At 38.1% G+C, this 17,105-nt stretch overlaps 2 protein-coding genes across 3 annotated transcripts in view; both read left to right on the top strand.

The window, feature by feature from the left end:
• LOC142092512 (arylacetamide deacetylase-like 4) overlaps window positions 1-1,621 on the top strand; it is a 45,562-nt gene extending 43,941 nt beyond the window's left edge. For both annotated transcript variants that reach the window (XM_075172653.1, XM_075172652.1), the window contains one exon: window positions 600-1,621. In XM_075172653.1, coding sequence (XP_075028754.1) covers window positions 600-1,371 — 772 coding nt within the window. In that variant the 3' untranslated portion in view covers window positions 1,372-1,621. The remainder of the gene's footprint in view (window positions 1-599) is intronic.
• Window positions 1,622-7,892: 6,271 nt separating this feature from the next.
• On the top strand, window positions 7,893-15,416 carry LOC142092281 (arylacetamide deacetylase-like 4). Its single transcript, XM_075172094.1, has 4 exons — window positions 7,893-8,048; window positions 12,565-12,781; window positions 13,581-13,644; window positions 14,639-15,416. The coding sequence occupies exons 1-4, from the start codon at window positions 7,893-7,895 to the stop codon at window positions 15,414-15,416; spliced, it is 1,215 nt and encodes a 404-aa protein (XP_075028195.1).
• The last annotated feature ends 1,689 nt before the right edge of the window (window positions 15,417-17,105 follow it).

The raw sequence follows: 17,105 nt of genomic DNA, 5'->3' as shown, positions 1-17,105 counted from the left end.
CAGGAAGCTATTTTGTCACCACAGTACATTTACTGTATGGTGGTTTATAATATAATATATTATTAAATTATTCTTTTTATATTAAAATGTAATAACAACATCTAATACTGTACTAATATATAATAATACAATAATCAGTGTCCCCAGTGTAAAAAGCTCAGGAGCCAGAAGTTGGTTGGATCTTGTGGGTAAGCATGATTGACTCATACTATACATACATGCAAGGTCAGCCCAAACGAGAGGATAGCAGACTTCCCTGCTGGCATGAACTTTCATTCCCAGGAACGTGCACTCAGATCAGGAATTGAGTAAATGTGTGGCTTTGCATAATGTCAGTGATTGAACTGCACTACTCAAGCCCTCATGCTCTTAAATTACACGAGAATAAACCTCAATGATTAATGATCTCTGTATTTTGACAGAAATGGGAGAGGAAGCTTCTGGTTTGCTTCAGCATGCAAAACTTTAAACTAAATAAGTAATACTGGTTTTGGTGAGTTTTTGCAAATGTATAATCCATGGATGCATTTAAGATGACACATTCAAGCAATTTACAAATATATGTATCTGTAGTAATTGCTGTCTTTTGTACATTTCAGGTATCATTTATCTCCTGAGCATAAGTATCCAGCCCAAACTTTGGACTGTCTCACTGCTACTGTACACTTTTTGAAGACTGCAGAAAACTACGGGGTGGATTCTGATCGGATTATTCTTTGTGGGGATAGTGTAGGGGGCACTTTTACTGCTAGTGTTTGCCAAGAACTGGTAAATAGAAGAGATATCCCAAAGATACGTGCCCAGGTACTGATCTATCCGTTTCTCCAAGCATTGAACTTTAATCTGCCATCTCACCAGAAAAATGCTTTCGTTGGCTTCTTGTCCCGGGAACGTACAGTCCGTTTTATTCTGAAGTACTTGAAAAAGGATTGCTCTATGAAGGAAGCTATTTTAGCAGGTTCTCATGTTCCCGAGAAGATGAATTTGAAGTATAGGAAATGGATATATCCAGATCTTATTCCAGAGATATTTAAACTGGGCTATAAACCGCCGTTACCCACTTCATTTTTACCTCAAGTCCATGAAGAAACAAAAGAACTGTTTGAGACAAGATTTTCCCCACTGTTAGCGGAAGATACTGTTGTTTGCCACCTACCTGATACTTGCATAATTACCTGTGAGCACGATGTGCTCAGAGATGACGGATTGTTGTACAAGAAGCGGTTAGAGGACAACAATGTAAAAGTGACCTGGTATCACATGGAAGAAGGCTTCCACTGTGCACTAGGATTTTTTGGTTATGGTATTTTCTCTTTTCCATCATCAAGTAAAATGGTGAACCACACTGTAAACTTTATAAAAGGCTATTAAAATATTTTCTTGAATACAGTTAACTGGTATGCAGACAAAGTCTATTTCAATTAACTATTTACTAGCTATTTGTACATTAGAATCCAGGCAAGAAATAGTATGATAAGATTAGCATGGTCTGCTGAATTTTCAATTGCTATTACTTGGGAACATGATGTATTTTTCATCTTTTTTTTTTTAAAAACCCATTAATTGGTATGCTTGTTTTGCTGTTCTCTTCTTACATCAAAGAATAAAAACCCACCGCAGCAAAAAACATTTTAAAGCCTGCAATGTATGAGAAATCGGCAGTGTGCATACACATATCCACATAATACACACAAAATCAGCATCACAGAACAGATAAAATGCCCCCGCAACGCCTCTGGAGATTGAAGATACTTTCAGTACTTCTGAGATGAGTAGTAATCGTCATGAGATTATGTGTATAGGCAACCAGTAGCTTTGGACCTGGTTGTAAAATCTGAAGGAGGGAATTGGGTGTACTTACAAATCTGATTTTAAAGGGAAATGCCTGACACAAGGGAAGTACAGAAATGTGAGCTGTGCGAGATGGCTACCTGTAAGTATCCGAGACTGGCAACACAGATGCAGTGAGGGAGTACCACACAAACATAACTGACTGTCCTCTAAACTATATTCTATAAAGTTCCTTTCTGAGAAGCATTTGGCTGTATTGAGGGAAGACAGAGACATAGTGGGTTTTGCCTTTTTGTAATCAGATAAATAATCAACTTGTTTACTTGGAATTTGGGGAGAAAGTATGTAAACAGCATGGAAGCTGCCAAAATAATTTCTGTGACTATCCAAAACACGAAGGAAAAAAAGATCTCAGCTCAACTGTTACATTGCTTATTAGGACAGATCCACCTTTGCTAAACACAGATGCCAAGATAATTGCCATTGCCTGCCAAAATAGCTGGCCACGCAATGCCTAGGAATTCTAAAATATTTTGTCATTGTTATGCAACCATCTTGCACTTGTAATATCTATGCACACACAAGTATATCTTCATTCTCTGCCAGACAAACTGTGAGTAGGAAGAAAATGGTGGGTTAAATTCTTTGTGTTGTCACCATATTAATTAAATGTTGTGACAAGTTAGCAGTTACAAACCTCTGGAGCAACAAGTTGTTACTTGTGAATTCTTGTTCTCCAGTCCCTCTCAGAAAAATGAAATTATTTCTTCATGCTCTGTTGACACAACAGATATTTTGTTTCATTTTTCCTATTGCAGGTATTAGCAATTTACTCTTCAAGAACAAAATTCTTCCAGGAGTAAATAACATGATAATGTTCCAAACGTTCCACTGTTTGAGGATTACAGGATTTGCAACCTGATGTGAAATTGGGGATTCATTTTGGTTTCTGATCTCAAGATTAAGGTTGGCTTACCAGCTTACATGTTGGTAGCTGAAGCTAGGCCAGCAGAGTCGGTATCTGCTGTAAAAGCTATGCAAAAAGTTGGATGATATTTGAGCAGTTAATCCATGCCTATTCTGCCAAGGCTGTACTGTTATCTGTACATGAGCAAGCTGGCTTAAAGTTAGTTTGGGTATGACTTCATGAACTTCAGTCAAACCTGTGAGAATCATTAGGCTTATCTTTATTTAAGATAATTTTTATTCATGTATCGCTCTTCTTTGCGTGTTCTATAGCAGGCTTTGTTTTGATGATTCTTTGCAGGTACAGAGATGGTTGGAAGTGCCAGAACTAAGGATTCACACAATCGCACTTTGTATGTTTTAAGTTACGAGATGATCACATATGATCATACTATTTTACACACATCTCATTCAGTGCAGCGTGTATTATACTCCTGTCGTGAATGAGTGGTTTAGAGGCCGCTCAAAGAATCATTGTTGAAAGTGATTTTAATAGAAATTTATAAAAGCACGACTTAGCAGAGTTCGATGGCAAGGTTCTCTATCCCTTACTACACGGATGAAGCATACGAAGGAAAAGAGCATGGGAAACTGAGGAGTCCTTGGCTGGTGTAAACACTCCTTAGCAACAAGTAAAACATCAGCGTGTTATCAACATTATTCTCATACTAAATCCAAAACACAGCACTATACCAGCTATTAGCAAGAAAATTACCTCTATCCCAGCCGAAGCCAGGATATCATGTTAGAACTGAGTTGGGATGATTTATACAGAGGTCAAGAAGGAAAAGGTTAAGGAAGACCCTCCCGTTGAGTCACAAGGTTCAGAGAAGACCTGGCTGGATCTAATCTTAATCTCAGACTTGGGCAACGGTTTATGTCTGATACAAAAAGGGTAAGGAGACCCTCCTGTTGAGTCACGAGGTTCAGAGTAGACCCAGCTGGACCTACCCCTAGTCCCAGACTTGGTCAACGGTATATGTCTAAAGATTGTGTGTTTAGCAGCAGTCCAAGGTTCATTTGCAACCGTAAGATCATAGCAGACTATATTTGCTAGCAAGTACTTCCATCAATACACACGCACACGCACAGGGATGCAAAGATGGATAAGTATACAAAGATATACCTGTTAAAAATCCCCCTCGAGTTCAATGAAATACTCATGTAAAATGTCTTGGCATTTCTCAATGGGCAAAGGGTTGATCCTCGAGGTGTATTGCAGCCCAGGTCCTATGCCAGCTGGTGATGGTCCTCCGAATATCGCAAACTCAAGATTTTGCAAACTCTGAGGAGCGTTTCGCTCAGAGGGAGATGCTGGGCGCAGCCCGCTGCGGTCCAGGAGAGCTCAAAGGGTCTCACTTAGGACCACCATCTACAGGTGCACAAGATGATTGACTTTAGTCATCTGTAAATTCCCACCCTGGCCACAGTCCAAGGCAGTAGTGACTAAAATTCTGAAGGTTTCGGTGTTGTTACAACTGAGCTACGACCCAGATAAGATGGCCCCTGGGCCAGGCAGTGGGAGTACGTTCCCAGCCTCAGCCACGCAGAGTTTCTGGTATGGTCAAGGAGCGCTCAACTGCCAGACTCAGTACACCAAGGCCGAGGTTTCATGGGAATTTCTGAGATCAACGAGTGGCCCAGGAGAAGGCGGGGGGGATGCACCACCACAACTCCTTGTCAGTTCAGCAATCCAATACTTGTTTTCTTTTCATTATTCAGTCTCTGGACTTAGGCCTCATTTATGGGCCAATGTCCAAACTCTACACTGATCTACTTCTGGGATTCTTCCACGGTCCTCTATGTGTAGGTCTTAATTTACTACAAATATTAATAAATTTATCTTTATAATATGTCGGCAGAATTATTAGCTCTCTTGAACACAGGCGTTTTAATCTGTATTGAGGGTTATAACCAGTGGTAGTGGGTTATATAGACTGGTAAAAAGACTGGTAGTGCAGATGGACAAGCAGAGAACCGCAAGTGCTGAAACAACGTATTCCTTTTTTAGTAGCGACTCGCATATTTTCTAAAATTTAGAAAGTTGCAAGTTCTGATTGCCTCCATAGAACTTCCTGTCCTCTGATTTATTTTAATTATTTACAGATCTGCTATGTGTCTTGCATCGCTAAGATAGAATGTTTGTTCATTTGAAGACATTTTATAGTTTCCAAAGTGTGGAATTAGTTTTCAAGTACTTAAAACACAATCAATGACAAACTTGCAGTGCATCTACAGAATTATGCACACTAATGTCCCTCCACAAGGAACTATGCATACAGAGAAATACACAGATACAAGTGAGCACACACAAGTTATCACACAAAATAAGCCATTAACAGGTCTTGTCAGTGCTTTGCATACAAGCTTACAGCTAATGGCAGTCAGAGTATGTTGGCGAGGACTTGACTAGTTCAGTTTTCCAGTTCAGACTTCAAGCACCAGATGGCTCTCACGCTCTGCAGAACTCGAAAGGAGTTCTTGGGTGAAGCAGCACCTTCTCTCGGGAACGTTTCCCAGTATACAAGTACAGGCATCCATTCACACTTGGTGTGTCTGAGTCTAACCAGGTGAGTACCTAGTTGCCACCTAACCAGCACTATGATTCAGAGACAGGCAGAGAGTTCTTGGGACCGCCAGAGGACCACGTGGGGGAATATTTAATACCTGTTGTAACCGGCTCAGTCTCTGTTTCCCCTAGCATGTGCAGCTACACAACATAGAAAAAGCTTAATGATGCCAGCTTGACAAGATTTCAGGCACTGACATTTAGCTCTTCACTGGAAATTAATAAGAAAGGGAGTTCCTGGGATAGGAGAAAGTGGGATTTTGGCCTCGGGCCAATTCCTCCGGTCTATCTCACAGGAGCAAGAGATAAGGTTAAAAAATCAGAAGCTGGAGAAAGCATACATTTGAAAGATCATTTAGGGAATGGTTCTCCATCCTGGGACTCAAGCAAGCTTGTAAACTGCTGAGTCTATGCTTACAAAACATTAAGTATTACTCTGTGTACCTGCAATGTCCAAAGAAAAGAAAAGTTTATTATTTCAGGAACCAACTAGTTTGTTTCTTCTACAGCTGATACCAGATTCCAGCACATACAGTCTTCGTGTGGAGCCTCTGGGGTTGGTGGGGGTGCTGTGATGCCTAGACCTAGTTAACATGCCCAAAAGAGTCCAAGACCTACCAGCTGTTGGTAAACTGGCTACCATAAGGACTGGCACCAAAAAGATTTAGAAAACAGATGAACAATAGGTGGTAAGAACCTTAGTACAAAGGATCTGTCACAAGTGTCAGAAGACTTCTTAGATCCCCAGAGGGGCCAAATCTGATAAGTATACTTAGAGCATACCAACTCATTGGGACAGCACAGTTTAGCACAAAGCTGATTAATTACTTTATTAAATGCTAAAGAAGGGAGCTGTAAAGATGTTTTGTGTAACAGTATTTCCTAATGATCTTGTCCGAGCTATAAGAAAGCTGAACCCTATACGTACCTCAGTCCTGACAGGTTTGAATTCACCACTTCCATTTCCCAAGAAAGTGTCCCAATCATCATGCAATGTGCCTTTCACCAACATGCCTTATCGAGCTGGGTGACTGTATGAAGTGCCACAAGGAAGAATAAACAAAAAGGAACCTGATTTTATACTTAGCATGTAAACAACCTTCTGGCAAGGGAGGGAGAGGGAACGGGGACATTGGGAAATGAAAGTCCGCAAAGAGTTGTTGGATAAAATGAAGAAACAGTTTGGGCAGAGAGAGCAGAACACAGAATCAACTTCTTCTCAGAAAGTGTACCACCAGACTTGAAAATTAAGTTCCTTCCTGTTTATTCTAAACAATTAATAAACAGTTTCTAAAGTCAGGAATCAAGTCTGAGGTCTTTTTTCCTATGCAGGTCATGGATTATGAATTCTAAAGCTCTGGGGTTCTCTGCGTTTAGTTTCATTTTAATATACATCTCAAGGTCAGCTCATCCCTTGTAACTCTTTTTCTTTATTTATTTGAGGAAAGATTTTACACACTCATTTTACCCATACTGCTGTCTTTCAGAGTGAGAATCTGTTGCCTTCACAGTTTGAGCAGACTGGTAAAAAGACACTGTTCCCAAAGGTGACATCAGATGAGCTGAAAAAGCTTTGCTTTACAGATTTTTTGTTTCAGGTTAAATTTTACCACTAATGATTTGTGTACTGAAAAACACATTAGTTCCAGAGGAAGGCACAGATCCTAAAGCTCACCGCAGAGTATACAGGAAAGAGCTCGTTGCTGATGTCTAGTCATTGCTGCTAGCACCGAAACCATGAAGTCCAAGTCTAGTTTTCATCGGTTGGAATCGTATTTCTGTCTGGAATGACACCTGTAAGTAATATACTCATGAGAAGTCAGAGACTGCAGTACTGTAAGGCTCAACCAAGAGGCCGTTAAAAAAACAAACACAAACCAAACAAACATAACAGTTGGTACAGGCTTTCACCTGCTGAAGAAAAGCTATCAAGGAGGATCAAGCAAGATGCAAAGCACTGACACTTCAGGCTGCAGCTGCTTCTGGTTCCATTAGACTCACCGATGCAACGGCAGAGCAGTGTACAAAATCAGTCATCAAACGTGATGAAATGTGTTTGCAACACTGAAACCTTGATTCCACTAAAAGTCTGAAGAAGTAAGGTGTGGAAGCACAATAAATCAAGAAACTGAGCAGCTCTGAAGATGATTACTAAGAAATCCTGTTCCATGGGAACTCACAGGAACTCAGAAATAATACAGACTTGACTGTATTCAAGAAATAGGGAGAGACATAACAAGTTTTTGTCTTCTCATAACACTGACGCTACAAATGATATATCAAGCACTGGTTCTATGGTGATGGGCACAGACTCAAAACATGTTAGCTGCAAATATGAAAACCTGCTTATGCAAGCCTCTCCCACGACTAATTGTTACTGTCTGTTTAATTGTATGGTTTGACTGCCACATGTTTTCATCTTCTTATTAGCATTTTTAAAAGCTGGATGACGGGATATGAAGAGAATTGCTAATCCTGTGCCTTTACCTTCAGAAATACTTTAAAAGTCAGAGGGGGAAGGAAGCCACAGCTGGTTCTTCCATTTGGCTCCTAACAGTACAGTGAGATGGAACTCCTCCTAGCAATTTTTCTTGCTGTTTTGACTGTCTTTGTGGCAATGGCATTCTATTATGAACACCCCAAGGCAAAAATCCCTCACGGATTTAGTCAGCGCCAAAAGCTTTATGTTTTTCATTACGTCCTGAACTTTGGGTTTGGTTTGGTAAGTAAAACTTGATTAAAGCTGGAATTTTTAATTTAATTTCTGATAGAGGGGTAATGGATTGGTGAGGTTTTTTAGATTCAATGTTTACATATATTGCAAATATGCAACTGGATTAATTTGGTGATGTAAGCACCACTGCAGATACCTTCAGCTCAGCTGGGTATAATAGACTCTACTGCTTGCTACACAGCACCAAAGGTAACAATATAGAAAAAAGAAAATTCTGCAGACTATGTAATTTCCAGTTTTTTCTGATGGCCTATGTTTTAGCTTTTTAATCCTGTTGCCTCAATGCACTGCTGGAAGGCTTAAGAAGCTTATTGCACTGTTATGTGGAACTTCCACTCTGTATAACACAGTGCTTATTTAGAGAATGAGCAACTACATGATGTCCGTGATCTTAGTTCTCTTCTACAACTGTATCACTCTATTTCTGAGCCATCCGAAAGACAGCTGCCACATTCATCATCTTTTGCCTCTCAATATGTCTATATGACTTTCTTTTTTGAGATAGTACACATAACATTAAAGCTGTCTTTCCGTGTCATTGTTTTTGGCACATTTTTGATCCTCTCTTGTTTTGCATCCTTGTTTCTCTTGAAAACTAAAATGTGACTTCCACTTGTCTTTCTGTTTCATCAATTATCCTTTCCTGAATTAATTGTTGCCCCTGTCATTTAAAAAACACTCCTTCTGTGATATCTAAATCAAGCTTCTTTTCTTTTAGTTGTTTGAATTGTGAAAAAAGCATTCAGTTTCTTTGGCTTGTGCATTACATTTCACTTCAATTCCATGTTCTAATGTTATTATTTCTTCCTCGCTTTCCCTGCTACATTGCTTATTAAGTTTTGCTTGAAGTCAGCCAGTAAGCTCCTAAAGAACGTGACTCATCCTGTCTCTTGACAAGTGCCCCACCCAGGCCTGAACACTGCTACAATAGTAAAGCAATGCAATAAAATCACATAGTAATGGAAGTCAAATTAAATTTTCTTACATCTGCTATACAATGTGTGGACTTCCACATTTTCAAAACACTGTATGAATACTGTTTATCTGTCAGACAAAGTTTTATTTTTGTGTAATTCATATGTAAAAAGCCAAACTGCAGAATTTAGAAACTTACTGGTGATTAATGTGGTTTTTAACTTCTGTTCTTATCATTTTGTATCCTTTCTGCTGGCCAGTGAGAGGCCAAGCAAAAGCACTGTACCACATCACCTCAAAGGAGCAGAAAGATAATATTATTAACATATGGTTATAGAAAAGTTTAAATGCAAGTGAAGTCTGAGTCACGTAGCAACTCTTGGTATTGCTGTTAGGCCAATTACTTATGCCAAAGTAGCCAAATCCTTTCAAGGGATGACAACCCATGATGTCAAAACTGCAGGGAAAGTTAAAGTTTACTAGCATGTCCAGTCTTCAGCTGGGACAAAAGATTAATATGAAGTCACTGGAGATAAACCAGTTTCAAGTAGCTGTGCCCAACCTAATAGTTTTTATGAAGAAATGTCTGCATTCACCTGTGAGAATATACTTAAATAAAAACAGCTACACCATAATGTTAATAAAACTTCTTCACTGAAAAATCTATTAACTCATCCTTTATCTTTTCATCTAATATTCAGTCTACAAGAAGAAAAATCGACATATCAGTAAAGATAAACAATAGTCAGGGGACTTATGACTGATCCTGTCTGGAAATAGAGGGGCTGATTAACTTATGCTAACTATTAATTAACTATTACTGTGTTAATAGTTTGTAAGCGTCTTGTACCCAATTTATTCTAGTAATGATTTAGGTAGAAAGGCTGGCACAAAGTGCAATTCACATGAGTTCTGGGGGGTACATGTTAGGCCTTTGTACCTGCGTAAAGAGGACAAAGGACCCTAACACCATGGATAGCACAGCTCTGTCGCATCCCTCCCACGGACATTACTACATGCATGTTGCTGCAGGCCCTAGTCCTTTGCCTGAACATGTATCTGGACTCCCACTTCTAAGCTAACTCAGCTCTTACACAGCTTTTCTCCTAGTGCGTGGAAATCTCCATGCCAGCTGTTGCCAGTGGGATCAGTTTTTCAGTATTTCACTGTAAATGCCAGACACTATTGCACTTCGTGTGACTGCAGAGGCTGAGCTAGACAATGCTTCAAATGAGGTCGCAGTTCTCTAGTCCCATACTTTGACTGTCTTATGCTACCTCTAAGTCTATTAATTTTCAAGCTGTCATGTCAGCTAGAGTGTTAGAAGATCCTTAATCAATATACAACCAAACAGTCCAATTACTGGTTTACGAATTGTATTACTAAGCAGTCTCTCTTATTTATAAATGCCAAAATGTAGGTCACGTTTGACTGACTTGGCTAATCACCTGCCAAAGAGCAAGCTTTATGAACATGAAGATCCTGAAAGTGGGATTTCTGGTAATAAAGAAATCAGTGATACACAGTCTAGCTATACTCTAAGTGTGCCTGTATGTACACATAGCCCAGTCTTGCAGCTGTCATGCAAGTGATCATTTTTTTCCAGAAACTGTAGGCCAAAAACCAATACCTCACTTTGAGGGAGCATGTATAATAAAAAATTGGACTTGAATCAGGAAACAAAGCAAAAATGCAAATTCTGCTGGTTCTTGTAGAACTTCTATTCACAGGAACTGTACAATTTAAAACAATACAATTTAAAACAACACCACAAGATTAAAATTTCATTTGCATATTAACAGAAATAACTGGGGGGGATAGGGGAGGTTATTAATTGCAGCAGAATGTCCACTCTTTTTTGGGCAGCTCATGCAAACAAAACTATGTATAAAATAAAAAAGCCATTTAACTTGACAATCATGTTTTAAAGGAAGATTATGCGTGATGATACTAATTACGGATGTCTGCCATAACTGTACATTGTTGCAGGTAATCCATAGAAGATATTCACAGCTAACAGTGAAGTGACTAAGAGCAATATAAATAAATGCCAATCTCTATGAAAGTTGACCCATGAAACTACTGCAGGTTTAACAAAAATGAGATGTCAGACTGCCAACACTGAACACAGCGGTTGATAAGGACTCCTATTTTTTTTTAGTATTTCCAAGCAAAGATGATCTCTATATTACATACAAACAATATAGCTAATTACAGGTTTGACCTTTACTGTTACAAAAGTATTAGTGTGAGGAAAGAAAACACCAGAGGGAATTGGGGGATTAAAGAAACAAAATTATTTCCCCATGGACATTATACAGGAGTTCTGTAGAAGGAATCAGTATGAGACTAAAACTTGGCCACAAGATGATCCTTCCTGCATATGGGATGAGCTCCTCAAATGGCCCAAAATAGGATACCTACATCAAATTTAACAGGACCACATTACTGACCTACATGAGGTCTGTGAAATGTGAGATGAAAGCCACAAGACTTATTGTGGGTTTTTAAGATAAATGTAGTATATACCTTCGTATATGCAATTCTTTTTTAAATACATATGCATGAATAATGGCAACACAACAAATTAAATTACTCATTAGAGAAGTGTACTGCTGGAGAAAAAAAGTACAAAATTTAATCCAATATAGTGGAAATATAGTGATACCGTCTCATATTTTTCATCTTGAGCAGGAATAGACTAGAGCAGACAACTGAAACAGCTTAAAGCCATCCAGATGCAATGAAGTAGACTAGCTCAGAGTGACATAAGAATCTTCAGCCTGAGTGTTTAAGAATCACTCAGCTGTGAGAAGATCAAGCTAAGGTTCAAAGCTATTCTTGTTCAGGAGGCCAGCTGTGGTAGATGCTACGGAATTTTTTTCCTGCAAGTTAAAAAGTAGCTTGAGTTTGGGAAACTAAAGTATTAGCTGAAGTATTTCTTCATCCAAAGCTGAAGTCTAAAATGCTGTAACTACTCTCTCCTTACTTTGTTCAGGCATATGGCTACTTAAACACCTGACAAGTTGAAGTATTTGACACCACCTTTTATCTACTATTAACAGTTTGATTTTTTTTCTTACTGATAAAAAATAAGCCAGGATTTCACCACTGAAGAATGAAATAATTTGAAAAACACCATGCTCTCATCTAACATTTCTAAAATAATCTAGAAATTACTACCAAAGCTAACCCTATATTCTGCTAGATAGTACTGGTAACATTTTTGCCAGAGATGTAAAATGCTATTAATGAGCCAAGTTACTGCGCTTCTGTGAAGGCAGCTCTCAGGCAGGCCTTCCCACAGGCTCAGAGGCCTTGCTTTTGGAGAAGCACGGACACAAGGCAGCTACAGAAGATAAGTGCATCTATTCCTGTCAAATCTACTGTTCTTTGAATTTCAAAGGTTGGTAGGTATTACATTACAATAAAGATGTATCCAAATCATCATCATAACAGGCCACTTCATTGTAAGAACCATCAGGAGACAAAGTCTGAATTGACCATGGAATTCTAAATTTTTCACGATCAATCTCCAGGTAAGATGGAATTTTGCACTAATTTGTGGTTTCTTCTCCTTTATTAACAGGCAAAATTTTTGGAAAAAGTAGGTATCACCTCAGAGGTCTATTTCCTCAGGGCTCTAATGGATGGAATACCACCATTAAAAGATAAACACCTTTTTATCAAGGACTTAAGGTTTGAAAAGGTTAAAGTAAGAATTTACCAGTCAAAAATATCAACCACTGGCCAAAGAAGAGGAATCCTTTATTTCCATGGAGGAGTTGGACGGTTTGGAAGCATTCGTAAGTAATATATATGAGCTATAACTACATATACTATGTAGTTTCTGATCTGACATGGTATTTCTTAAATGACAAGAACAGTTAGTAGGTTAAGCATTATAAATAACAGAAGTAATTTCAGAACAGCAGAATAATTTTATTTACATGCAATAGGCATCATGTTAAATTGTCTTTACACAGGTCATGTATCTAGAACTTTTATTCTCTGATCATTTATGATACCTGTTTTCTTCCTTCTTCTCCCTCATGCTTACGAGAGAAGTTGAAAATCTCATTAGAATTTTATTTCCTATTTTAAAGAATTCAATTTGTGTTCATATGTGTGTGCAAGCTTGTGTGTATGTGTGTATACTGCTGTGTGTCTTTATAGTGGCAAAACAAGGAAAAAGTACATTTTGGCATTTGAAATGGAAAGGTGTAAGAGATTAGATGGTGGCTCATGCACAAGAAAAATTCTTGTGCTAGATTTAGCAGGGTTTTTTTCAGTTTGTTTTTTTTTTTTAAATAACTTCTCATCTTCGATACCACTTTAGAACTGGCAGCGGTGGTGCTTTCTATTAACTAACTTTTCAAAGAGGAGACTGAAACAATGCATTGGTGTAAATTCCAGGTTTCTTACTGGCAAGAAGATTCCCACAGACGTAACGAAATTGTGAGCAATGTCCAGATTAGACCATGCCACAATAAGAGAATTACAGTGTAGCATAAATCACAGAATAGAGATAAGAATTTCAGAATATTTTAATTCAACTTATTTTTAAAGCAAGTTACAATTCCATTGAAATATTTTGTTTTACAGGGGCCTACGAAAGAACATGCCGCTATTTCGCTAGAAAAAGCAATTCAGTGGTTGTGTCTGTTGGGTAAGCAGAGTCAATCCAGACATACAATATAACAGCCATTTGTTCCTCCTTCTAGGTTTGGAAGTCTTTAAGGCATAGTCACTGCAAGCCAAGATCCTTGTGAAGTGCATACAGTACTTATATTTAATGATCACATGCGTTTCACCAGCACTAATTACTCTAAGGAAGAATTAGTCAACTAATCCCCACTTGCTTATTTCCAGATAAAATCCATTATAATAATTTTATAATTTGTAGCCACCACTAAGATGTAAGGATGTTTTTGTTTCCTAAAGCCATACCCAGACCACCTTAAGTTGAAAGCCAACACTGTGTTTGAAGTGTAACTGTTTCTGCTAAAAGCACAGTTGCCCAGACTACTAAATACTCATTTTAGTAGTAGTTCTGAGAAACTGGGAGTGGGATATCCACATTTAACTTGCAATCAACCTGAGATGAACATTTAAAATATTTTTCTGATGAGCTGTAATGCATTTTTAGAAGAACCAATTTTTAAAAGTTCAGGAAAAGAGTTGATGTCTTGGAAATTGTTACTAAAATACTCAAGAACATTAACTCTTACTGATTCTGTTTATAAAGAATTCAGCTTATAGAAAACCACTGAAAACCTTTCATAGTTTCGTTATCAATTTTCTACACTCATATTCTCTAACAATTTGTTGGGAAATGTTCACTTCAATTTCTAACTAGAATTGCTGATAATTGATTCATACATACCTGCCTTGCCACCTAATTCTACAATAACTCAGCATGTGCCTTCAGTCACCTAAAAGATAGGTAAAGAAGTATTTTGCAAAGGTAGGATAGTGTACTGACTCCCCCAAACATTAACAATAGTAGCAAATAATACATCAAAAGCAATAATTACGATCAATTCTATTGCTGTAATTATAATCTCTGAACATTTTCCTAACTTCAAAATGAAATATATGAATTAAAAGATGACAATGGGATCATTCACTAGATATGACTATGTTAAATCACTCCTATTTAGGTATCGCTTAGCTCCTAAGCATCCATATCCAACCCAGTTTGAGGATTGTCTCACTGCCACCATACACTTTATGAGGACTGCACAAGATTATGGCGTAGACCCTTCTCGCATTATCATCTGTGGAGATAGTAGTGGAGGTACACTCACTGCTGCTGTTGCCCAAGCACTGGTGAACAGAAGAGATCTCCCAAAGCTGAGAGCACAAATCCTAATATATCCTTTTCTCCAGTGTGTGGACTTTAATTTGCCTTCTTATCAGCAGAATGAGGGAGTCCCCATTTTGTTAAAGGAACGAACCCTTGCTCTTGGTTTGAAGTATCTTAATAAAGACTTGTCAGTCATGGAAGCAGTATTTAAAGGTTGTCATATTCCAGAAGATATGCAACTGAAGTATCAGAAATGGGTGAGTCCTGACTACATCCCTCATGAGTTTAAAACAAGAGGCTACAAACCAAGTACAACACATCCATTCTCAGAAGAACTCTATACACTGCTCAAGCCTGTGTTTGACCCTGTTTTTTCACCACTGCTAGCTGAAGACAGTGTTATTGCTCGACTTCCTGAGGCTTTCATTTTGACCTGTGAATATGATGTGCTTAGAGATGATGGACTGCTGTACAAGAAACGGTTAGAGGATCATGGTATAAAAGTGACCTGGTGCCATCTGCAAGAGGGATTCCATGGAACAGTGTTCTTAGCTCTTTGTGGTGAGGTGATAGCATTCCGATCTGGAAGTAAAGGCCTGGAAAAGATAGTAAATTTTCTAAGACTGATGTAAAATTCCATTTCTTGCTTTCCTTTGCTGATTCTTATCTCTCATTGCTTGCAAAGATTTTTAAAAAACACCCTCAAATGTCCTTTTCTTAAACAATCTTCTTAAATTTCTGCATTGCATCTGTCTTCTTTTTACCCAATAAACTGATTTGCTTTTGCAAAGGCTTTTGCTTCGTTTTCTCTTATGATAGGCAAAATCAGGTGAACTTACCTTTCTTTCCTCTACCACTTCTTGGGAGTTTTCTCCTGTACCCATAAAAGATCTGGTCCCGATGGCAAGTGTTTTGCAATGCAGTTTGGCTCAATAAAGTTTTGGTAATATTAATACACAAACCGCGATTTGAGAACAACTTGGGGCAGGTAACAGGGCATGAATCTACATGTTAAGTGTATAATGAGCATGGTCAATGATTTATCAAAGCCTATATCTGGTAAAAGCTGAATTTGAGGCAAGCTTAAAGAGAATTGAATATAGCAGAAAAGATTTGAGCATAGACATAAAAGCAAGAAGTGGAAGGAAAGGAGAGAAGGTCAGGAAAAGGATTAGGCTGGAACTACAAATGTTATAAAAAGTATTGGTTAAGGAATACAACATCTATTAAAAAAATCATGGATTATATATATAGGTAAAGATATATAGGAATATACAGTAATACCAGTTACTTTACAAAGAGCTTGTATTAACTGTAGGCCTGCACTGTCTGAAGCAGGAAGCACTTTCTCATAGAAGAACAATGTAAAGTGACATTATATGACAAATAAAAGGATTCAGGAACAGATCAGAACACTGTCAGGACCTAGTGAAATGCTGGAACGTTCAGTACAGCTGGGAGGTCTTGACACTATTTGGACAGCTATGTGTTACAGGAAGATGTTAAAAGAAATTAAGAAAGGGAAAGCAAACTGTTGTGCATTATTCCGATCACCAGATGTCAGTACACAATTGAGTTTTTAATGCCAGCAGAATAACCTGGCAAACTTCTTTGTGCTCTGGGCACAGGATATGAGTACCCAAAAGACATTACAAAAAGTCCATCTGTGTTTTAGACTTAAATATTTTTACTGAACCTGTTGTTATGCCTTCATAGACTAAAGCTGTATGTTTAATAACAGAGCACATTTTAAGCCACAACAATTTTAAAGTTAGATTACCTGTTCTAAACCAATCAAGTTACTCTGTCATAATAGTGAAGAAACTGCTAACCTAAATATTTAGAGTAATGAGTCTCAGACAAATCTGGCCACAGCAAATTAAAGCCAGTTGCAGTTTTTATATTTACGTTCAAGCTACTTATGACTTAATAAGAATACATTTTGGTGTGATGACCTGTCATGAAATCCCAGGTGGATGTTCCAGAGCTACTTATGACTTAATAAGAATACATTTTGGTGTGATGACCTGTCATGAAATCCCAGGTGGATGTTCCAGAGCAGCTTATTTGGACTCCATTTGTATGGAGCACAGTTCATCCATTCTGAGGAACAGAACTGCACAGCTACCAAGACATGAAGAACTCGTCCACATTTTAAAATGCTACATAACGAAAACTTTCTGTCAAGTCACCATTTCAGAAATGTACCTGCTCTGAACTGTACAGCACAAGATCTGAATTTCCATGACCGAATGCTAATACATAATATTTGTCATCATTTTTATTTGATTTTTTTTTAATACAGTACAGCTTTTTACTGC

Source organism: Calonectris borealis, chromosome 23, assembly GCF_964195595.1.
Source record: "Calonectris borealis chromosome 23, bCalBor7.hap1.2, whole genome shotgun sequence".
NCBI classification, from domain to species: domain Eukaryota; kingdom Metazoa; phylum Chordata; class Aves; order Procellariiformes; family Procellariidae; genus Calonectris; species Calonectris borealis.
The sequence above is the reverse complement of the archived record's forward strand: the minus strand, read 5'-3'. Positions and strand labels throughout refer to the sequence as shown.

Excerpts from the sequence above, each read along its gene's own strand:
- LOC142092281 (XM_075172094.1), top strand. The coding sequence starts at position 7,893 with ATGGAACTCCTCCTAGCAATTTTTCTTGCTGTTTTGACTGTCTTTGTG. Across the intron at positions 12,782-13,580 it reads TGGACGGTTTGGAAGCATTC|GGGCCTACGAAAGAACATGC; the intron begins GTAAGTAATATA and ends TTTGTTTTACAG. Across the intron at positions 13,645-14,638 it reads TCAGTGGTTGTGTCTGTTGG|GTATCGCTTAGCTCCTAAGC; the intron begins GTAAGCAGAGTC and ends ACTCCTATTTAG.